Genomic DNA, 24,051 nt, shown 5'->3' with positions numbered 1-24,051 from the left:
CCTCAATATATCAAAACATGAACTATAATGTGACAATTAAATAAAAATAATTAAAAGCGAGACTAACTATCAGAAACAGTGGCACGGTTTAAGTAAACCATCTGTTGAACCAAGTTTCTTTACGATGTTTCAACCAACATTTATATCCTACTCAACAATGGCATAATCATGGTCTAAATGATTAAGTGTAATCATTGACCAATGATTAGGCCATCAATGGCCATCAATACCTTTACCCAAATTCAAAACAAATGGCACCACTGCAGCATATATACTAGTTTCCAATTCAATTTCCCTTTCTTCTTACCACCATCATGATAATAACACCAATATGGCCATATATGTTCACAAAAAAAACAAGGCGTGAGATGATTTACCTGAACACTTGCGGGAGAACCACTATTACAACTCAAACTAAGCAACAATAATAAGAGATAAGCAATTTAAGATGTCAAAGCAGGTTAAATATAGATAAAGGTGTTGGGTCCCATAAACTCAGCCAATTCAAACTAAAACATGCAGAAATATCCCTAGAATCTGAAAGTCATTGTACCAAAACTCTGATGAAATAACAAGTCTAAGAAAACGGGGATGCAACCCTAAAAATTTCATAACAAATAGTGTCTGAAAATCTAAGTACGGAAAGGAGGGACCAAGATAGAGAAAAACTCATGGTAGCTTGAAAGAACTGGCTCACCCTTGAATTTTATAATTTAGCGATCGTCTACTCGAGGTCTCTCAATATCCGTCTGAAGATTCCTTGTACTCAACCAAGAAAGAGAAAGTGTAACATCAGTATACAAAACAACGGTGCACTGGTAAGATCATGCGGCTATTCTAGTAAGTGAGATGTGAATCAGTCACTACAACATAGTAAACACACACACATATATAATCCTTTACCACTTATCACCTCATGAACATTACATATACCTATACACAAGTTAACAATCTCAATATCAATACAAAGTCAAGAATATTTCTCTCATGGAACCTACACTTCACCTATTAGTGTGTCGGAGCGTGACACTCGGTCCAAATATTCTGTCGGAATGTGATATCCGATCCAAATATGTGTTGTAACGTGACACCCCATCTAATTATACGTCGGAATATGACACCCGGTCCAGTCAAACACAGCACAATCATAACACAATGAATAGTCTCAACACTTACAAATACCAAGAACAGGTTCATTGCATACAATTGACATTAAGTTGTCATTTCATATAATCCATTTCATCCTTCCCTATTCAGACATATATATGAATACAAATGAGTAGTTAATAAGCATATATGACATATACAGGAAGATAAACAATCGCCTACTTCAAAACCAAGCCTTTAAAACTCTAAACTACTAGAGATTTCCCTTTCCAGAGCCTTTCGTTTTGTTCTTGGTCTAAAAATAGTAACATATATGCAAAGGATCAATAAAATGGCCTAGATTATCTGAAGTATAACAAAATTCCAACCCTTGGTCAAACCCATGATCCTAATGCCTAACTAGGGCTTTTAACTATGATTCTAAGTTCTAAGAATCAAAATACAAATTAGGGGAGTAATTAACTTACCTTTGGCATGAGAGTTAGTGGAAAATGGTGAAGAACTTCCCTAGGTCACCTCTTAGCTCTTAAGAATAAAGGTCTATCGAAAATAATATTTTGGGACTTTTTTTATTTTTAATTCCGACTGTCCCTCTATAGTAGCTCCGCCCTGGCAGGAATAATCCCTCTCTAGCGGGAGGCACAGAGACAGAATGTCCATATTTGAGTCCTAAGCTTCCTATTTTTCAACACACCCTCATCCTATGACGTTCTAACATCTATACTTCACGCCAAGTTCATTTTTGGTAGTTTTACTCGCCTGAATACGATTCCATAAAGCCATGCAGGCTTCTTATCGTCTTGACTATCAACTCAAATGATCAAACTAGCAATTCAATCCCCCATCCATTACAGGATTTTCATAGACCTCACATGACTCAGATCTCATCCAAGTCTGGCCTAGGCTCAATATTTCCAAGCCACTATCCGAAAGTTTTCTGGCCCAATTTTCTTCCCCATTGGCTTATCCATAATGATGGAATATGTCATTACACAAAATGACCTATTAGGTCATTACATCCTTTCTTTCTTTTCAATGTGAGGTAATGAATTTATTACATAGCCATGCCTTCTTTATTTAGATTGGGAGTGGACTCTTATGTGAAACCCCATGTTTTTTTCTTGCATAATATATGTAGCGTGACGTGATTATATAAGGTGTATATGACCTGGTATAGAACATTGAAAGAATTATATTGCAAATATGTGTGGTAATATCAAGAAATTAAACTAAAGATTTAGGTCAAAGGAATCCCTTAAACAATGGTTCGGGGTTAAAGAAATGGTTTTAAACTTTTTCTTCTCAACAAGAAAGTCCCATAACATTCTTTTTTCATTCTTTCAAGTTCTGATTGGGTAGCACCCTGTCCGTCCAGAAGGCATAAATTAACTTAAACCTTTGGGATAAGACTAAGAGTATCTATCATGCAAATAATAATGATCTATGAGGTATTATATGATCAAAATGGTCGTATGTTATGTTTTGAAATCAAGCTAGATGCAAAATAAAGACCGGCAAAAGTTATCGTAAGTTTCTCTTATAATTTTTTTAAACTTTAGGTTAAATATCTCAGATTATTTCTCCCAATATATAAAGAGTTATGTGGCTCAAAACCTATTAAATGGAAGATCTACAAGTCTAGTTTTCAACCAAAAATATGGCACATCAAACCAACACCGGCTTAGAAAGTTATGACAGTTTTATTGTGTACTGTTTAAGCTGAGATAGGGTCACGAATTGGGTCGAGTGAAAATTTTGGTTAAGTCGGCATTTGGATATTTTAAGCCATCAAATATTTCATTTCAGCGCATAAATAGTGAGCAAGCTGAAGAGAAGGTTCCATGGTATTCTTGAGTGATTAAGGGGCATTTTTAATGATTTCTATCATCAAAGTTTTCCCTCTTGCCTAGAAACGTGATCTCTATGCGTGGCAATCATTTTCCCTTTCTATTATCTGCGTTTGAAGCTATTTTTGGAAGATAGGACTTTGTAGTTTGTGGTGTTTTTTCAAACTTTATCCTTGTTTTTCTAAGTTAATCATCTCGGGACTATTTTATGATCATTTTTATGAAGTTCTACGGATGTTTATCTAAGTTATAATCCTATGGAAAATCTGCGATTTAAGCTCACTTATAAATTGTTATAGGTGTGTATAAGTTGCATATATATAGCGTTTGCAAAGTTTAAGATTTAAAGAACAAATTTGTGAGGAACTACAGACATTCAGATGTTCGTTGGAAAGGTAATGTTAAGGCTAAGCTTCGTCCTTCCTTTTAGCATGAATTCTGGGAAATTCCTAAAATGCCAAATGTTATATTTTACTGTTCTATTGCTAGAAAGACCTTCTGTGAAAGCCATTGGGATCACAGCTGAAGTATTTTCATGATACTATTAGGTTGATATTTCACTCATTCGATTAAATAGATTCGACATCTATATATGTCATTTTATCGGCTTTCGTGACCATATGTCCATATGTGTGAATTCTTATTCGTCTTTGGGTGGTGTGACTTAAAAGTATTATGAAAGATATTTAGTATTTTTGATCAGTCCTTCTTTCTCGTTAAAGTGTATTTTAAAAACTTTAAAGTAACATGTCGATTTTCATAAATCTCAAATATAATTTTTATGTTTAAACTACTAAAACACTTGATTTTTGAAAATGCTTTATTTTACTAATTATCAAGGAATCAGGTATAAGAACTAAGTGAAGTACCTTAAGCTCCTTATGAACATCTTTACGGTTAAGTTATTTTTCTAAAAAGTCAAGTTAAGTTTTTAAGCTTATTTGAAAAACATATGAGGCTCCACGAGACATTTGTATGTGATACGAAAATAATTATGATATTATGAGAATAAGAGTACTAATGAGCCAAGATTGGTTAAGTTATTATTATGGCATAATATATGCATTCAAAGTTCATATCATACATGGCATGTTATGCATGGACTTCGAGCTATAATCGGAGGTAAGGGGCCTATTTTTCTAGAAGACTATATATTGTACAGATGACCACAGATTGACAATATAATGTGGGTTAGCTACTGGAAGAGACCGTCATTGCTAGCATTTAGTAGGGTATGTCATGCATTTGCTTCTATATATATATATATATATTCATAAAATACGACTACACGAGCATATCATGCATATCTAATTACTGGATGTCAGATGTCGTCCATGGAGGTTATTTGAGTTTCAGTTTCAGGTGGTATCTCTGTTACCCTATTTACATCAGTTATTTATGATTTTACTAAGGTCTCGTTACCAAGGGACAATATATTTTTGTTTGGTACATTCAGGTTCAGGTAGGAATTCTGATCGACCCCTCTGCTAGGATTCAGGGTTCAACTGTGAGTTGGTTAGCTCCACTTCTTCCTAGAGCTTTGATAATGCTTAGTGTTTTTGATTTTGATGATTTAACAAACTAAGGAAAGAGGTAAGAGACCTGATCCCTCTGAGGACTCTGAGTTGATAATGACAGCAGAAAATAGTACAAAATACATCCTGCCAAATCTGTAGGTCTGTTGTGTGCGAGGTCGAGTCCCTTTGCAGGAGGACAGCTGTCTATCCGATAAAAAACGTCCAACACAATGTATATCTTCTATATATATATATATACATTCTCAATAACATTTTCCTCCTTAGCTTTTCGAAATCACTGAAAAAGAAAAATCTTAAAGCTCTTGCTCTCTAAAATCTACTCTCAAAGAAGATGAAGGACCTGGTAGAGTTATCAGTCATTTGTTCTTATTTTCGAGTCTTGATTTTGTGTTAGTTATGGAGACTACTTGCAATCTAAGTCAGCTAGGGTGTTGATTTAGTGAGCAATAGAGTTATTGCTTAGATCTGGCTGCAACATAGCTGTTAAAATGAGGGGAATAGGGATTGGGAGTGCAAATTCTTAATTGCAAGAGTTTGTAATCTAAATCTTTGGCTCGTTTGATTAGTGAAGATTGGAGGTAAAATCATGTGAGACAAGTCATGATTTTTCTCTCTTGAGCAAGGAGTTTTCCACGTAGAATCTTGTGTCTGATTTTACATTCTTGTTCTTTAATTTTCTGCACTATTTTCTGATAAAGAACCCGGTCCCTGACGTTTAGTGGACGTATACATTTTAACAACCTTTCATAGGATGTTTTCTTTTGTTGTACAGTTTGGGTATAGCCAGGGCCTTGTACCGACAGTGCTTATGACACTCTTTGAGGCTATTGTGGACATAGTATTGTGGATTTCCTTTTTGCATCTTTCAGTCTCCAGTCTATAGGCGTGGTATGTATATATATATGTGTGAATGCATGTAGGTCTGTAGTTGCGGCTTCATCGGCTAGCTAGTACTTTATTATTTTGGCTTATCTACCTTTGTTTATATGAATTATCGTTATTCAGGTCATGGCCTTAACGATCCAGGCTTAGTATCAATCGCAATCTTAGTAATACTAATAATTCTAAACTATGTCAATGTTTGAATACCAAATGATATGGACATCCAACTCTGCATATTCTCCTTATCATCCCCCTCAAAGTTGGGCTTTGGCGATGACCTAATTCGCTCGACAACAACAAAGAATTAAGTTATGCCTCTTACGACATAACATGTGGGTTCTGAAACGAAACTTTGCCTTTTAGGACTTACGTTTTATTAGAATTAAGTTGTGTCTCTTAAGTCTTAAGATATAATTTGTGGGTTCTGAAACTGAACCTTTACCTTTTTCGACACATTTTTTGTAGGAATTTAGTTAAACAATATGTCATAACTTATTATACTTTATAAGACATAACTTGTGATATATTATGATACGAAAATATAAAATTTATTGAGTTATTTTTTTATTTTGATGCTAGGATTTTTGACCATTTGTTGTCTATTTAAAGTGTGTAAAAGTACATCATAAAGTAAGTTGGTACAATATCATTAAAGTACCAACAATTCAAGAATACCAATAAATACCGAGCTGCAAGCAAACATATTGACGAACATCAACATGCTTATGGCCTCTTATTAATAGTAGTAATTTATAATGAAATCCTTTTATCATTGACATCCTTTTTTTAAGGACCTCAAAACAAGTCAATAATATTATTATCCAGATTCATATATCCATAAGCATCATGGATCATTTGAGTAATGTCATCCTCTTCAGCGCTATCAACTTCTACTTCATCATTAAGTGCGACATTAGAATTTTCAACTCTAACCAACACTTCTCCATGCAAGTCCCACACCTTATAAGAATCCCAGAATCCCTTCTTTAATAAGTCTACTCTTATATCAATTCTTAGCTTAAACACAGTGTTCATACATCTTTTACAAGGACATCGAATCATAGTGTTCACCTTGGGTTGACTGAATGCCCAATTAAGAAAACCTTCTACTCCGTCTCTATATTTTTGGTCAACTCTATTCCTAATATTCAACCAACTTTTATCCATTCCTATTTCAATAAAAAAATCAATAAGTTAATTAATTCAATTATTCATAATGATAAATATTGGACAGAGAAGTACTGAGAAATAAATTTACAGGAAAATATCAATAATGAGGTTGTGACTAGAAGTTGGAAATTCTCACAATCAAATGCTAATAATAAAAAGGGAGTGTAGATCACATATGATTGTGACTAGCACAACTTACTGTGTTTGCAGTGATTATCTTGCAAAGTACAAGTAAATATTCAGTTGTGCTATTGAGCCTCATATACAATGGCACTTACTGTGCTGTGCTACAGACACTCTTTCCAAGCACAGCCATATAGTTGACAGGTTGTATCAAGCCTACAATTTTCAGCAACTTCCTAAGGAGACAAGGGGGTACTACATACAGACAAACTGGAATGTCAAGTTTCAAAAGGCAAAAGCTGAAGAGGATCATGGAACCCCCTTAAATGAGCTGCAGACTATCTCAAGAGGAAGCACCATGAGCTCTTCTTCTAATTTTCTTTTGTTTCTTTCTTTTTTTGTGTTCTCTCTTCTTTTTTCTTTTTTGAGGCTATGTATTTCCTTGAAGTTATAGCCTCTTTGAAGAATCCTTATTTAGGATTATATTGCAAAGGGGAGAGTCTCCCTTATTTTATGGTTTTCCTAGATACTTTGTATCGAGAGGAGTCCTCTCATATATGCTTAGCTACCTAGGATCCATTGTTCTCTATTATCTACTACTTTGCAGGTACATTGCAAATCTGTAGAAGCTGTAGGTTGTGACTAAACCACCTAGGAGAAAATATTGTGGATAAGATCACCAAATACAGAAACACTGCAGAGCTGCAGCACAAACCTGGAGGATGCTGCAGCAATTAATACAGAACTGCAGCTCCTTGTACAATTCAGAGCTGCAACATCCAACAACAAAGTCACACAACAACTTGAAATACCCTGTAGAACTGAAGCAGTACAATGCAGGTAATAAAAAGTTCAACTTGGATGATCTCATGGCCTTTTCTAAGCAACGGGTAGTGAATTTGTTCGTATTAGTAGCACTTTTCTGATGCACTCATAGTTTACGTAGTTGTTTTAATCAAAAACGCAGATGGACTGTTTACTAGTAAAAAGCTTTTTTCACATAATAGACCAATCGATAATTTATAATCTTCTCTTTTTCACATTCTAATAGCACCAAATTCTTAATTTATCAACTATCTACTGCACAATAATGTCAATCTCATATCTCGCCTCCAAATTATATAATTATACGGTCATTGTTATTCCTACAATTTTTAAGTATTATCATATCTTTTTGTAGCTCACAAAAGATAAGGACAAATACTAGAATTCTCCATACATTCTGCGGCTATTTACAGTGAGTCTTATCGACTCTACACATCTCCAGAAAATAAAACTTCAAATAAAGAGAATCGATTGATCAGCTAACTAGACAGAACTACACAAAGTATAAAAAATAAATCTCTGTAAACAAATTGTGAATACTTCTTTCTCCAACAAAGGTGTCAATTCTTTAACTAGTCAAAACCACAAATCCATGAAGAGATAAAGATGTAAACAACGAAGAGACTCTCGATTTCAAGATAGATTTTCCAATATGCAATCCAAATGTAGGACTTCCATCAACAGACATAGAAACACCCACACAGAGGATATCGAGAATACAAAATACAAAATACAAATGAGAATATAGAATTTCAGCTTCTAGTTTACCTCGCAAGATCGAGAATACAAAATACAAAAACATCTTTAGAACTTTTAGCTTTTAACTTACCTCGAACTAATTTTCAAAACTTCAAATGGGCGAACTAGTTCAATCCTTTAGAACTTCGAACTTCTTACGCTCACAGTGATTTTCAAACTAGGAACTCTCTTCCTTCTCCATCGACTTTAGAGAACCCCATTCCTACAAAATTCAAGTGGGTTATAGAAATTACATGTAAAATCTTAAAATACATAAACCTAGAAATGGATTTGAGCACATACCTGATGAAATACATACTTTATAGAACCCTATTAGTCAAAAATTGAAGAATATTCAGCAAAAAGGAACCTTATTCATATATATTTCACCAACAGATCGACACTATTTGTTCCTATAAATCGAGCAAAGAGGAACCTCTGTTAGCATTGTTGTCTCTGTTTTTCTTTCCTCCGATCCCTTTTTCCCAAATCTATATAATATCCATTTTTTTGTTTAGGTTTGTGCAAGAGCTGATGAGAATGGCCTTTAGTTTAGCAGCTAAGAGATGATCTTTTAATATCTCAAAGCTTGCCAAATTTTTACAGATTGTTTAGTTTATTTTTCTTTTAAATTTAATTTAGTTGGATTAACATTAGCGGCGACTAGGTCGCTACAAAATCTTATTTGAGGCGACATTTGAAAATTTGCTACTAAATATTTAGCGCCCAAATTTTACTTTAGCGGGACTTTATAATTTGCGAATTAGTGACAACTATTAGCAGCGACACAAAATAAGTCGCCACTGAAACTAAACATTTTGGAACGACCATAAATGTCCCTACTGAATATGAAGCTTTTGTAGCAACAAGTAGGGTCACCACTAAATCTCGCCACAATAAGTCTTATTTCTTGTAGTGAATCATCCAACATGTCCAACGTTTGATGAGGTAGGTGAGTAACATAACTAAGGTGATTTATAAGAATGGTTTTGGAGGCACGGGTGTGCAAAAATTGGTATAATCGATAAATCAAATTGAAAAAAATATTATTGAGTTATCGATATTTGGTTAGCAGTTTTTAAATGGTTTTATAATTTTTTTTATTGGGTTATCGATTCGATTTCCAATTTTATAATTTTGGTTAATGGTTAAACCAATAACCCAATAAGAATATATTAAAATTACTATTTTACTCTTAATTATATAATAGTGATTGTAGTATTAATTTCTGTCGTAGGAAACACAATCTAGCCTCTTTGCCACACACACAAACTAGTATTACCTTCTCTGTTTTTAATTTTAGATTTGATTGTGACAAAGACGGATAATTAATGTTGTTTCCATAACTTATTGCATGAGTCTTTAGAAGGAATCCAAACAAGTTTGGATCAAACAAAAGTGATCAATGTAGAAATTTGTGTTGCACTTCTATTTTTGCTACTCTTTCTATTTTATGAACACTGTGTATATATATGATTATAAGAGCATTTTCTTATCGGTTAAATCGAAAATCGAATTGTTAAGGACCAAAAATTATTTACCGAAATCGAACTATTAAGGACCAATAACCAATTAATCAAAAATCAACAATAAATATCGTATTGGTTTATTTATCGTCCACAAATCAAAAATCGATAAATCAAATTGATAATATATAAAATTTGACCGAACCGACTGATGCACTCCCCAACTTGAAAGCGGAAGGTAATAAACTTTTAAATTTATGAAAATTTTGACTTTCCACCTTAAAGAATTGTTAATGTGACAATTGGGGGATCAAAAGTTTAACATCATTCATTTTCAAAATCATTTGAGGGTAATTTCCTGCATGATTGAGGATGATCCGCAATGGGATGAACCCAAATTAGCATGTCAAAAATTTTGGCTAAAAAAAAATTATAATAGCTCAGTTGATTGACTATCTAAAACTTTCATCTTATTAGATTTCCATTTTGTAATTTCCTCCATCATTTCCCGTTTCCTAACCCCATTTTGTTTTTGAAAAAAAAACTCGGATTTATTATTGTGGGCTAATAAATAAACTTTGGAGAATAAAAGTGAAGAATATTGGATATAAAAAGATAGTCATTTGCACTTTTGTTCCTATTTTGTGATGGTCTTTAATTTTGACCATTCATGATAACAATTTTTTCTCGTGAAACAAAAGTTTATATTTAAAGTTTTTAACATTATAATATTTGATAAATTATATTTAGTGCCCTTACAAAATTTATGGCTTGTTAGCCATAAGTTCAATTCTATTCGATTTTTTTTCTTCGTACAAATCTCGCTATCAAGCGATTTTCTAGAAGTTTCTTGAATTTTCTTTGTCCCACATCGAAAATCTCTTGATTTCTTACCATTTTAGGGTTCCATATATATAAATTTTATAATTATAGAACTCCTTTACTTCATTCAACCACATATCAGAAAGTGGATTTTAGGTAAGAACAGTGTTCCTGGAAAAGGAACTCTTAGAATAGTCCATTCTGAAGTCTTCTTCTCATTTTCAAGTTGGTCGAGTGAACATTGCTCCTAAAGAGGTAATTTTCCATAATTTCAAATCATGTAAGTACCTCCGTTTTTTTGTTCTAGCTTGGATCGATTCATTAAAGTTTTTCACAACTTGTTTGGCACAAAGATAGTTGAGAATCTATTTAGTGTTGAATACTTTAAATTTCATTTTTACACTTCAACTCAACCTTGTCTAATTTTAACCATTCAACTATTAGAACATCACGAGTTAGTTTAGACATTTGTTAGTAGTTTAGTCGGTATTAGTGTTCAGTAGTCCTTGTTTATTTAGGATACTGCATTAGTTATATATTTCAGCAGTTATTATTTATTTAGAATACTTTAGTTCAATTTGTTTAGGAGTCTTATTATTATTTTCATTATTACTCTATTTAATACCTTTATGCCTTCATTAATAAAGTATTTTCTTCCGGAATATAGTCAGTCTTTACAAGGTATTAGAGCTCTTCATGCTCTAATGAAAATGATCCATTTTTTCCTTCTTCCTCCTCACGTAGATCAACAGCAATGACCTATCACAATGGAAATTGTTTTTCGCATGTCATCACACTATCTACCTCATCAATCGTCTGTCAACCTCTCACCTGGATAATCAATCCCTATTACAATGATTACTTGGAAAAGCACCTAATTATGGCTCACTACGAGATTTTGGTTGTTTATACTATTCATGGTTTAAATCATACTCCAAAAATAAACTTAAACCAAAATCTACCCCATGTGTCTATCTCGAATTCTCCTTTTCACATTACTGTCGCCAATGTTACCCAATTTCTGCAAAGGTGTATTTATCCCAAGATGTATGATTTGTTGAGAATATTTTTTCATTTAAAACTTTGTTCTCCAACCATTAAATCACCTCACCTAGAATGGACAAAAACCACAAAGTCAAATTCTTCAGACTCCACAACCAAACTTTCCATAGTTACAGATTTGTCCGCTCCATTCCTCTTTATTAGAAATAAAAGTATGCACAATAGCAAATTTCCCATCAACATCTGCTTCTTCTCCAGCCAAGTCTCAGGACAACTCAAACTCACAGTCCTTATCCAACAGTGCATCAATGGCGGACGTAACTTCACCTCTTGCAACTTCCTCCTGCAAGTAAATGTCTATCTCCCTTATCTTCTACAATTCCTGCTTCCTAGAACCCTTCTTCTATACCTACTGCCCAACATCTCCCACCACTATGCCTCCCTACAAATTCACAAACGCTTATCCCTACAAACACACATAGTAGCTCACATCATCTCCTTGTCTATCATCGTAGGAACACCTGGCCATCACACCCATGGCTCCTCGTCCAGCCTGTCCTATCCTCGAGTTGGAGCTTGCTTCTTCACCACCTCACTATCCGTCTCCTCCTACTCGTGTTGAAACTCGATTCAAAAACTGCATCACCAAACTCAAATAATTTTTTGATTACCTAGCATAATTAAACCCCACCATCACACTCATTTTTGTCAAGCAAGCATAGAAACATCTCGAGTGGCATGATGCGATAAAATAGAAACTTGATACTTTAATTAAAAGTCAAACTTGAGAACTTGTTTCTCCTAACCCAACTAAAAATATTGTATCCTACAAGTGGATTTTCGAGATCAAAAGAAATGCGGATGGGTCCATTGACAGATACAAGGCACGCTTAATTAGTTGCAAAAGACTTCACTCAGATGGCGGGTATTGATTTTCACGCCATATTTATTCAGTGTTTACTCCAATTTTTCATGTACCATTTAAACATAAAAAATGTATTCAACATAAACATTAAAAGGGTAAAAAAATCTAATTAAATACTGCCACGTATTTTATTTTCTCCATGTGGCATTTACATTAATAATATTAGTTAATCATCTTTAAACTATACATTAATTAGCTATATTCAATTGATTACGAAATTTATTGTTGATATCGATTAGTGGCACATGTTAATATAAACATCTAGTTTATGTTGCTATGAATATTCATCTTTTTTTAATTTATGTAGCATCAATAAAATATTTGACATCATTCGATAGTTAGAATTCTAAATTTTGATATGATATTGTTCTCCCCAGTCTAGCTCTTTACTTATAATTTTAACATTTTCTTTTGTCCTTTATAATGTAGAATATAAATTTTATATTGTATATAGACAAAATAAATTATATAAATTAAAATAAAAAATAATATCTTTAGCATAAGGAGTGTTAAAAAAAAAAAAAATTGATGAGTAAAGTAGATGAAGGAAAAAAATGGAGTAAAAGAGAAGATAGAAAAAATAAATAGGAAAGAAGATTTAACGATAAAAATGTCGAATATTAACATTAAAAAGAATTTCTCACACGTTTTAAAATGTGAGTAATCTCATTAATCTGTTCTGTCAGTATTTTATGTTTAAATGGTACACAAGAAATGAAGTCGGAAGGTTAAAATAAAATAAAATTGAGTTGGAGTGCCAAAATAAAATTTAAAAACAGATAAAAAGAAATTATGTATGTGTTTGACCTTCTTTAAAGGTCACATTCATGTTTAATGATGGAAAGATTAATCATAACTAATATATAGATGGAGATTGACAATTAACTTAAAATTTGCAATGTTCAATACCATCTAACTTGCATGTAAATATTTGGCAAGTCCAATTAGATTCATCATCCCATCAAATATTATCTAAGGGCTTATTGCTTGTTAAAAATTCTACTTTTATAATTGGTAGATTATCAGGTTATTTAAATAAGTCGTGATTTTTGTGATTTTCTGATGTTACAATTATGAAATAATTATTGAAATATTAACTAGAAATGATTAATTAGTAGTTGAGATGTTAATTAGCGAAAAATGAAGAAAACAATTATGCCTTTTTAATTTTTCATATTAAATTCAATTAAAAAAATATATATAAAAACTTGTGCGGAGCGGGTCTATATGGGGCGGGGCGGGTTGAAAATGAAAAAAATTGTTATGCGGAGTGGGGCAGGGTGGTTTAAAAAAATTGCGGGTTGAGCTCAATCCACTCCACACCCGCCCCGCCTCATTGTCATCCCTTCTGGACAATCCCGGATTTAAAACCATATTGGTTCTGTTACTCATCTACGTTTAGTAATTGGGTTAATTATTTAATTCAAAAGCTTAACTGGGATGAAATTGTTACGTTATAATTATTTTTGAGATTTTGATATTTGAATTATTTCATTACTTGAAATAATATGAATGTATAAGCATCAAATAATTTCATTTAAACAAAATTTTCATTCAAAAAAAAAACTCAAGAATTTTCAACATTAGCCAAATATGTTTAATCTGCTGGCCAATCGCATATTAACGGATCATTTAAGTGCTTAAAATCTTTCTTAGGGGATCATTTGAACTTTTACCCAACTATGATTTAAATATATAATTTTGTAAATTATCTTGTTTTCATATTTTAAAAGAAAACTAAGTCACGATTCTATTATTTTCAAATAAAATACTAAATTTTTAGCTAAAGTTATGAAAAAAATTAAAACTTAGTTTCGAAATCGATCATGTTATCGATCGCAATATGAACCGGGTCAAAAAAAGTTACTACTGCTTAATCTCTTTATAAATTCATTCAATTTATTTTAGCTTATTTCTTATTTACAACTTTTCTTGCTTCTTCATTTTATTATCTCGATTGATTCAATTTACGTGTCTATTAAACCTTCTTACAAATTTATTTGTATTATTTTGGTGTAAAACATTTGTTTGTTTTCTTGATCACTTTGATTTTAGCATGATTCTTTTGACCACGACTAATATAAATGTGACTATAGGATCGAATCGAGTAGTGTGCTAATTATGCTATGGTGAGCTATTACAAATGATCTCTTCCACTATTTCTATAATGAATTTCCCCTATCTTATAAGCGGGGCAGGGCAGATCTAGGTGGGCGTTAGCATGTTCATCCAAATTCTTTAATAAAAAGTTACATTATGTAAATATATATCTTGAATCCTCTTATTATTAGGGTTGTTTAAAATTAAATCGAAATTGATAATTCAAATTAATTTTTTTTATTGAGTTATCGATGATTTCAGTAACAGTTTTGATTTTTCTTATTATGTGATTATTACTTTTTAACGGTTTGAGTTTTTATTTTAACGGATTAACAGATAACTCAATAGTAAATTAATAAATTATATTTATATCATTCAATATATAAAGTCCCTGACTTAGAGTTTAGCTCCATAATTTCTTTTTGGTTATATCAAACTCTTGATCATTCTACAATATGCTAGTATTGATTTTTGAGCAAGATGCAATCTGTCAACTTATGTGCATAATTTATTTGATTTGTCATCTTATTTCTAAGTAATTTTTAATAATTTTTTTTTGTGTTGAATTTTAACGACTAAATCAATAACAATGAATAACTGATAAGTCATATTGTATATCAAATGTATCGTCAGAATAAAAAAGTTTTGACTCACAAAATTCGAATTAAATTACTTAGCATGAAAACAAAATAAAAACGCAGAAAAGTCCAAAACAAGGAATACAACAGAAATTATACTGAAAGCAATAGGCAGCAGTCTTTTTTTCATTCCACTACTCTGTACTCTGTACTGTACCTTCCCCAGCAAGGCGATATCGAATTCTCAAATCCCTTTTCAATTCTCTTCACATTTGGGTTTTTTCTTCTCTTCTCCGGGGACTCGTTTTTTCTTTGTTTTTCAGAGTTGTTAGAACATTGGTTAAAGGTATATATCATCATCATTAGCTCTCTTCCATGAATACGCATTTCTACATTATATGTACATGGGTCATATTCCGATTCCTAAGTTCTTACTGGGTTTTAGTGTTTGGGTTTATCTATGGGTAGCAGTTCCTTTCTTCTAATTACTCTGTTTCTCTTCTCTTGCATTTACTCTGTTTTTAAGGCAAAATTGTACTCTGCTTTCTATTTCTTTGGATATTCTGACTTTCATTGTTGTTTATTTATATACTATACTGAACACTGCTTCTTCTTCTTCTTTTTTGTTTCTATCAACAATCCCTCATCAATTATTTTCACGCAAAAAAGAAGAAGAAGAAGAAGAGAATGGGTGTTTGTGCTCTAAAATTCTTCATTTGTATGGCCCTTCATCTGTAATATATCTACATTTGCTGTTATTAATGTGTGTTTATTTTCACCAGTCTATGTATACGTATTTCTACACTTTGTTTGGTGTGTGTTAATGTCTTTGTAGCTGTAATATGTACCTGGGTCATATTCAGTTTTTATTGGTGTGTAGTATTTAGCTCTATCAATGGGTACCAGCAGCTCGTTTCTTCAATTTACACTGTTTTTGTTCAGGCAAAACAATGGGTGTTTTGCTTTGTGTTTATGGTTATGCATCTGTAATCTATACAATGGCTCTTATTCAGATTCGTTTTTTTGTTTGTTTATTTAGTTATGTATATCTTGTCCTTTCATGCTTTTTTGAACACTTTTTTTTTACCAACAATGCTCTGTTCCTCTGTTTCTTGCATTTACTCTGTTTTTTATGGCAAAAAGGCGCGGTGTTTGTTCTCTATATTTAAATTTCTATGGATATTCAGACTTCCATTATTGTTTATCTACGAATTATCCTGAACACTTCTTGTTTTGTTTCTATCAGAAGCCCCTGATCCCTCTTTTTTAATACTAATATTTTATCTGTTTTTTAACTCAAAAAAAAAGAATGGGTGTTTGTGCTCTAAATCTTCGTTTGTTTGGCTATTCATCTGTAACGTATACATGGGTGTAGGTCACATTAATATTTTTGCTGTTGTTTATGTGTGTTTATTTTCACCGTCTATGCGCGTATTTCAACAACTGTGTTTTTTACCTGTGTAAAAGGAAGGCTGTATGATTTTGCCATCTAAGTGTGTTTGCTAACGCTGGGATTTACTTTGTTTCTCTTTGATTTTCTGTATGTAATTGCTTTTCCAGGCAAAAAATGGTATTAACTTCATGTATATAAGTTATTGATTAGTTTATGTGATGTGCAACTCTCTGTTCAATTACTTTAATGTTTATATTAAGTTCCTTTTACTTTGCTTTTGAAAAGCAGCGTTGGTGTAACTAGTAAAATTGTTTTCACCTAATCAGGACGTCATAGGTTTGAGCTGTGTGGAAACAATCTCTACTGCGTACAATAGATCCCGTGTATGCATATGTATATTCTTGACTATCTACAGGATTTATATGAAAAATTGAGTGTTAATCTATCTGCTTTTCTTTATCAATGTTTTCTACCTTCACTACATTAGTTTTCCTACTGTAATGGTCTTCAACTATATGAATTTATGAACCCTTTGTTATTGACACAGTAACCAAAAGGTATGATCACATTTCATCAGTAAGGATTGACTAAAAGCATGTGGTGCTTCTATCCTATTTGTTAGCAGCACAATTTTATAGATTTCAGTTTTTATGTTAACTTATTTTTTGAAGATTATCCAATTCTTCTGGCTTTAGGTTTTGTGAAAGATGTCATCTGAAGAGGAAACAGATATTAGTGAGTCAGAGATGGAAGAATATGCTGATAAATGGTATGTGAAGTTAAAGGAAGGTTATGGAAAGGAAAAGATGTCTGGTGAAGTTTACCAATGTCCATTCTGTCCTGGAAAGAAGAAGCAGGCCTACAGCTTCAATGATCTTGTCCAACATTCTTCAGGAGTGAGCAAGGGAGGCTCACAACACAGGAAATTGAATGATAAAGCAAAGCATTTAGGCCTAACAAAGTACTTGAAGAAAAAAGATTCATTTCCAATGTCTGATGAAATGGAAACTGAAATATTACAGCCAACATATGATCATGGGAATGATGTTGATGAGAAATATTCATTTCCTTGGATGGGAATTGTAGCAAATCTTCCCGTTCAGTTGAATGGTGGGCGTTATGTGGGAAAGAGTGGCTCATGGCTCAGGGATGATTTGACAAAGAAAGGTTTTAATCCATTGAGGGTACATCCATTGTGGAACTATAGGGGTCACTCAGGGAAAGCCGTGGTCGAATTTGGAAATGATTGGAATGGATTTGCTAATGCAATTAAGTTTCAGAAGAGCTATGAATCACAACATCAAGGGAAGAAGGAATATATAGTTACACAACATAAGGGAGATAAATTATATGGTTGGGTTGCAAAGGCTGATGATTACAACTCATCAGATATAATTGGTGACTATCTGCAAAAAAATGGAGATCTAAAATCCATCTCTGAGGTTGAGGCAGAAGAGAAGCGCAAATCTGATTCGCTTGTCTCTAATCTGGCTAATACAATCGAGGCCAGACGTAGGAGCCTCAAGGAGATAGAGAGCAAATGCAATGAAACTTCAATGTACCTAAGCAACGTGATGAATCAAAGAGATGCAATGATCAAAAACTATAATGAAGGTACATATTTTCTCCTACAGATATTAGCTAGTTTGACATCACACTCTGAATTTACATGTCTCCTCTTATTTCAAAATACTATTTACTACAGACCTCCAAAGGATGGAGAAGAATGCTCGTGATCAACTCGAAAAGATGTTCAAGAATCAAGAGAAAAGTAAATTGTATATTGAAGCACGGGGCAAAGAACTTGAGTTGCGTGAAAAGGAGTTGATGGAAAGGGAGGCCTTCAATGATAATCAGAGACAAGAACTACATTTATTGAAGGAAATGGTAGAAATTCTTACTTGTTTAACAGAGTTTTACTTTTCTATGTTATGGGAGATGGTTTGCCGCCTTTTCCCCCTTTGTCCTAAGTGTGTCACTTCCCTTCACAACTTAATACGTTTTCTAAGAAAGAACAACATATTATTAGTAGAAGAAGGTGAAGTTAAGGTGAATAACTTAGTCTTATGCAGTTGATATGGTGCTGGTGGCTTCAGAGACAAAAGGATAGCCAGCAGAACCCATGACATTTAGGAAATGGTTGATCTTGGAGGAGGGGGAGTTGTTTGTGTTAAAAAGCATATGCTCTAAGTCATTCAAATTATTAGCATGTAATAGTTAGAATGTGAATTGTTGTTTAACTGATTAACTCAACTGGTTGGCCAAAAAAGGTACATGGCGATATAAGCATATGAAGGAATAATATATGTTATAGAATTAGACAGTCATAAACCAAGGTTTCGAAAAAGTTTTCTTCCCTCTAGGCGAAGTAAATTAACCCATTTGTAGAACTAAGATAGTCGATAGACATGAGGATCTGAATAAGCAACTTCATCTGGATTTTACTGTCAATTTAAACAAGTTTCATTCATCCATCACTCTCATTTTCCATGTCTAAGATACATGCATCTGAAATCTTCTACCTTGTAGATGTACTAATGAAAAATGAAGCTACAAGAATCTAGTATTTAGCCACTTTTAACTATGTTCTCAGTCAAGCTTCGTTGATACTGTCTGTCATTGCGTAGTCTATGAATATATCAGACATTGGCTTGGTCTGCTCTTTTTTGGGGAATTGTTTGACTATAAAATTTCTCTTTTGTGTTTAAGAATGAGAGAGCAGCAGAGGAGCAAAAGAGGTATGATGAAAGTGTCTTGACTTTGGCGGAAGAACAGAAGGTTGTATGCTCATTCTGTGTGTTTACTAAATTTATGTAATTACTCTCTGACATCTACAGAATTTTACTTGCAGAAAGTGAAAGAAACTCTCCGTCAGAAGAACATGGAGCTGCAAAAGAAACTCGACTTAAAGCAAGCGCTAGAGTTAGAGATAGAACGTCTCACAGGGGCCATGCAAGTAACGAAACACATGGGAGATGGCCAAGATGTGAAGAAAAAATTAGATGAGATCGAAGAGAGCCTAAATGAGAAAAAAGAAGAACTAGAAGATCTTGAAGCTTTGAATCAAGCTCTAGTTGTTAAAGAGCAACGGGCAAACGTTGAGTTAACAGATGCCAGGAAGGAGTTGATCAACGTAAGTACAACTCTTAAAAGTTCTGTGATAGCCTTAGCTATTTTGTGAATAAGTCTCAAGTTTTCATTTTTTCCTCCAGTGGAATAAGAACATCAAAATGATTAGGAGCAGACTATAGCACGTTCAATTCACTTTGACCTGAGAGAGTAATTGTATATACATATTCAGTTTTCGTTCTAAGCCTATTACAAATTTCCTAAAATCTGCTCCGTCAACTGAGCTTTTACCATAGTCTTATGTTGTTGTGCATTCAAGTCTATACATTTATGCATAACTTTAAGTTGTAAGGACTTAGCAAACCAAGAAGTTTTATGCAGTCATAACAGTCAATATAAGAACCTCGCGAACAATTGAAATTCCATTTCCTGAGATTTCATCTTTCCAAGTCAGTTTACGTGGGAAAGTCATTCTTACAAGGTGAAAATTTTTACAAATGAAACATATTTTCATGACATTTAGGGAATGAAGCAGTACCCTTCTCGAGCTTTCATCGGTGTCAAGAGAATGGGAGAACTTGATACTAAAAGATTTCATGAGATAACCAAGATAAAATTCCTTGGAAAAGATGCAGATCTAAAAGCTGCTCAGTTGTGCTCAATCTGGGAGCATCATTTTCTGGATCCCAATTGGCATCCTTTTAAAGAAGTAACAAGAGAAAATAGTTCCAAGGTAATGAATTATAATAGACTTATAGTTGTTTTCCATTTCTTTGTCCCATTGAATCAAAATACTTGGAACTTAATTATTTCTTGTGTCTTGGAAGGAAATCATCATTGATGATAACGACGAAAGGCTGAACAGGTTGAAGCATGAATTTGGACAAGAGTCTTATGATTTGGTAACTACTGCTTTGATGGAGATGAATGAAGGTCCTGGTAGTAGATGCATAACAACAGAGCTATGGAACTATAAGCTAGGAAGGAAAGCTACCCTCAATGAAGGAATAACATATGCTCTCCAGAAGTTGAAGAGCAATAAAGCGAAAAGGCATTAACTTTCATGGTTATAGTTTTACCATTTTGAATTGCTTATTATACCTTCCCAAGAAAATTAGAATATCTGTTTTAGACAAAAGAAATTGAACCATTTGAAGTAGGCTCCATCAGAAGAAAGGAATCCAAAGCATTGTGCTTTAGAGAATCCAAAGTTGTCTATGGAATAGCAAAAGCAAATGTGCACTTGAGTAGTAGCAGTAGTATCAAAGTAATCTCAAACTTTCAGACATTGAATGGCATCTAGAATCTGTTTTTACCATTTTGAATGTCATATTATACCATCACTTTAGTATCTGTTTTAGTCCTTCCAATCTCGATGACACATCGAAGTGATGAATGTTGTATTCATTGGTTTAGTTTAAACACCAGGTACGAGTAAGTTTTTTCCATCGACATGTGCTTGTCAGGCAAAGTTCAAGGATTAAAGCAAGACTAGAAATGGCATCATAAGTTCAACACTAGAGTAATATCAGAGTGTAACATACCAAAAGAAAGGTAGATTTTTCGATTATACCTGAAAATAAAGTAAATACACTGCCCAAGCATCAAGTACTACAAAACATTATACTGATACTAGTACATTGTTCTTAGAACAGCTGCGGGCTACATGTTTCTGCAGCCACTTCAGCTCTTCTACATACACCAGATCATATAAAAAAGAGGTTAAAATGCCAAAAGAGAAAACCCAAAATCAATAGTGCCTACACAAAGAAAACTCAAAAAAGTACATGAACCACAAGTCTTACATACTGTGTTACAATCACCTCATTACCCCTATTTAGACTCTAAAGTTCTTTCCAACAAATGTCTGACCAAAATGCCAATGGGATGGGGCTATGTTCCACGAGGTGGATTTACGTTTATCGCTAGCTGTAACCCTGAATGACAACGCCTGACCAACCAACACGGAGTTCGTTTGCCAGTTCTGACCCCAATTACGACTCAATGTGATCCAGTTCGTCCTCGTACCCTTCACCATAACCTTTGTAATGTCACCGGCACCCGCCACATTCGTCACCAAAACCAAGTTGAAGTAACTAAAACCATTGATAGTGAACCTTATTCCACCTTGCTTCCTACATGGCACCCTACATAAACAAATACAAATAAGTTTAATTAAATTCTATATACTGACTAATAGTTAAAAAGTAAATTGTACAAAATATGAACATGTATAAATGGTCATTAGGTTGTTGAATTTAAATCCTATATTTAGCATGAAACATGGAACATTAATTAAGGATGCAAAAAGCAATGTGGCTTTGACTTTTTCACACCACCTAGGGGTTTGGAGTTTAACATTCACACTCACATGGAGACAAATTAACAAATTTCAGGGTTCACTTTTTTCAATTCCAACTATTCCTCTGTATAGTTTTTCTTATCCACTCTAAACTACTCTCGAGAGAAATGGTGCAGATATATATTTAATAACAATTTAACTTTAAATGCTTACCGACGATAAACTACCGGGACAATACCAGCACGATACTCAGCGATCTTGAGGAACATAGGCATGGCGAGATCAAAATGAGTACGAGGAGGGTTACACCAACCACCATTATCATTGGGCAACGCGTAATTTGGGGGACAAAAATTAGTTGCAGTAACTAAAATGGAAGGACTCCCAGGATGGCACCATTGTGGTTCATTGTCACATTTGATCTCAAAACAAGCTCCACAACTTAGTCCATTGTTGAATAATGCTGTGCTTAATGCTGCATTGTTTACTCCATAGCCTTGGCTATAAAGATTTCCATAACCACATGCCCCCCCTGCAAATTGAACTCTATGAGTGTAGTTTCCAACTAGTTAAATAATTGATCAATACAATATCAGAGTAGACAGACATTCGCATTTGGGTACATTATACATTTCTTTAATTTAAGACTATAAAATTCAAAACTCTTCTTTTATTATTCTTAGATCCAGTCAAATTAAGACAAACAAAATGAAATGAAAGAAAGTATATTTTATAGTCATAAAGTAACTAAAGTAAAATATTTAACAGTGTAAGAAATTTATACTATCATATCACCTAATAACTACAAATAATCTTTTACTTAAGGATAAATTAGTCAGATTACCTACTATAACATGTTAAAGTACCTCAACAGTGTAAATATTATTTACATTAACAGTAACATTTAGTATTTTGTCTGTTTTAATTTATTTATCTAACATTCCTTTTTAGTCCACACTCAAAAGAATATTCTTCCCTTTTTTGAAAGTACATGTTAATACATTCAACAAATATTTAATACAATCAACCCACATTTTATGCAAATTTTGAAGCAGATCAAGATCTATCTACAAAAACAGCACAAAAAAAGAGTTGCTCCAGAAAAAACAGTGCAAAACCCAATGACACTTTAGAAGTATTCTTTTCTTCTTTATAAATAAAAACAAAAACAGTAAATGCAGTACAATTGTCATCATAATGTAGCGTTTCAAGCACATTATCATAAACAAGTATCAACACTAAACTTGTAGAGTTTAACTTCTATACTCTAACATTATATAAAGAATTTTTATATCACAAATTACCTGTTATAACATGTTAAAATAATATAAATAGTCAAAAGTAGAATCAGAATTTTTAGTTAACAAATTCTAGACCACAATTAGTTTTGCTATATCTACGTTCGCTATATATTATTTTTATACATATTAAACAAAAAAAGTTAAACACAAACATAGAATTTGAACTAAAGCTACTAGGTTCTGTCGAACCTATAACCAACATTGTCACACTGCCCATAATATATAAGTTAAAATTCGAGTATCATACCCATAGTACCGGAAGCATCACTACCACCATAGAAAGTAGCATGAGCATTTTGCCATGATCCACCACTATAAACACCTGGAATTCTACCTTCTACTCTTACTATAATTAATGAAATAATTATTATACATAACTTCAAAATCTCCATTTTGTTTTTGAAGGAAAAAAAAGTTGAAAAAGTTTTAAGAAGAATATTGGTTAGAGAAGAGAGGGAAATGGGGATGAGGAGGTGTGGAGGGAATGAGGACTACTTATGGAGAGAACCTAGAGGAGGGTATTTGTGTCATTTTAAGTAATATTTATCATCTCATTTTGGAAATTCACATTTTTTTAGGATTAACTTTTTTGAATTTTTTTTATTTTAAAAAACTGAAAAGGGTCAAAATTACTCTTGAACTTTGAAAAATAGTTTATTTATACCCTTCGTTCTACTTTAGGGCCAATTATACCCCTACCGTTATACTTTGGGCCAAATATGCCCTTGAGTATAACAGAATGCCACGTGTCAGTTTCTCAGTGGTTAACTTATTTTCCCTTTTAAATATGCTTTTTTAATTTTTTTTAAATCTGTTTTTAAAACCATTTTTTTAAAATATTTTTAAAAAAAAATCTATTTCAT

The 24,051-nt window shown here is 33.1% G+C and overlaps 2 protein-coding genes across 4 annotated transcripts; one reads left to right on the top strand and one right to left on the bottom strand.

Annotated features, from left to right (window-relative positions):
• Positions 1-10,656: 10,656 nt before the first annotated feature.
• Positions 10,657-20,936, top strand: LOC129900409 (protein INVOLVED IN DE NOVO 2-like). 3 transcript variants are annotated; one of them, XM_055975380.1, is made up of 7 exons: positions 10,657-10,773; positions 17,212-18,130; positions 18,222-18,403; positions 19,226-19,294; positions 19,368-19,649; positions 20,109-20,318; positions 20,413-20,936. In XM_055975380.1, exons 2-7 carry the CDS (start codon positions 17,224-17,226, stop codon positions 20,641-20,643), a joined length of 1,881 nt encoding a protein of 626 aa, XP_055831355.1. In that variant the 5' UTR covers positions 10,657-10,773; positions 17,212-17,223; the 3' UTR covers positions 20,644-20,936. The 3 variants fall into 3 exon arrangements, with proteins under 3 accessions (XP_055831355.1, XP_055831354.1, XP_055831356.1); XM_055975379.1 differs by lacking the exon at positions 10,657-10,773 and adding an exon at positions 15,268-15,469; XM_055975381.1 differs by lacking the exon at positions 10,657-10,773 and adding an exon at positions 15,517-15,587.
• A 190-nt stretch (positions 20,937-21,126) lies between these two features.
• Positions 21,127-23,649, bottom strand: LOC129901074 (expansin-A4-like). Its single transcript, XM_055976194.1, has 3 exons — positions 23,436-23,649; positions 22,101-22,419; positions 21,127-21,732 (listed from the first exon to the last, which is right to left on the bottom strand). Exons 1-3 carry the CDS (start codon positions 23,578-23,580, stop codon positions 21,423-21,425), a joined length of 774 nt encoding a protein of 257 aa, XP_055832169.1. The 5' UTR covers positions 23,581-23,649; the 3' UTR covers positions 21,127-21,422.
• Positions 23,650-24,051: the final 402 nt, after the last annotated feature.

This window comes from Solanum dulcamara, chromosome 8 (genome assembly GCF_947179165.1).
Source record: "Solanum dulcamara chromosome 8, daSolDulc1.2, whole genome shotgun sequence".
NCBI lineage: Eukaryota > Viridiplantae > Streptophyta > Magnoliopsida > Solanales > Solanaceae > Solanum > Solanum dulcamara.
The sequence above is the reverse complement of the archived record's forward strand: the minus strand, read 5'-3'. Positions and strand labels throughout refer to the sequence as shown.

Excerpts from the sequence above, each read along its gene's own strand:
- LOC129901074 (XM_055976194.1), bottom strand. The coding sequence starts at position 23,580 with ATGGAGATTTTGAAGTTATGTATAATAATTATTTCATTAATTATAGTA. Across the intron at positions 22,420-23,435 it reads TGATGCTTCCGGTACTATGG|GGGGGGCATGTGGTTATGGA; the intron begins GTATGATACTCG and ends TTCAATTTGCAG. Across the intron at positions 21,733-22,100 it reads GTCCCGGTAGTTTATCGTCG|GGTGCCATGTAGGAAGCAAG; the intron begins GTAAGCATTTAA and ends TTGTTTATGTAG.
- LOC129900409 (XM_055975380.1), top strand. The coding sequence starts at position 17,224 with ATGTCATCTGAAGAGGAAACAGATATTAGTGAGTCAGAGATGGAAGAA. Across the intron at positions 19,295-19,367 it reads CTTTGGCGGAAGAACAGAAG|AAAGTGAAAGAAACTCTCCG; the intron begins GTTGTATGCTCA and ends TTTTACTTGCAG. Across the intron at positions 19,650-20,108 it reads CCAGGAAGGAGTTGATCAAC|GGAATGAAGCAGTACCCTTC; the intron begins GTAAGTACAACT and ends CATGACATTTAG.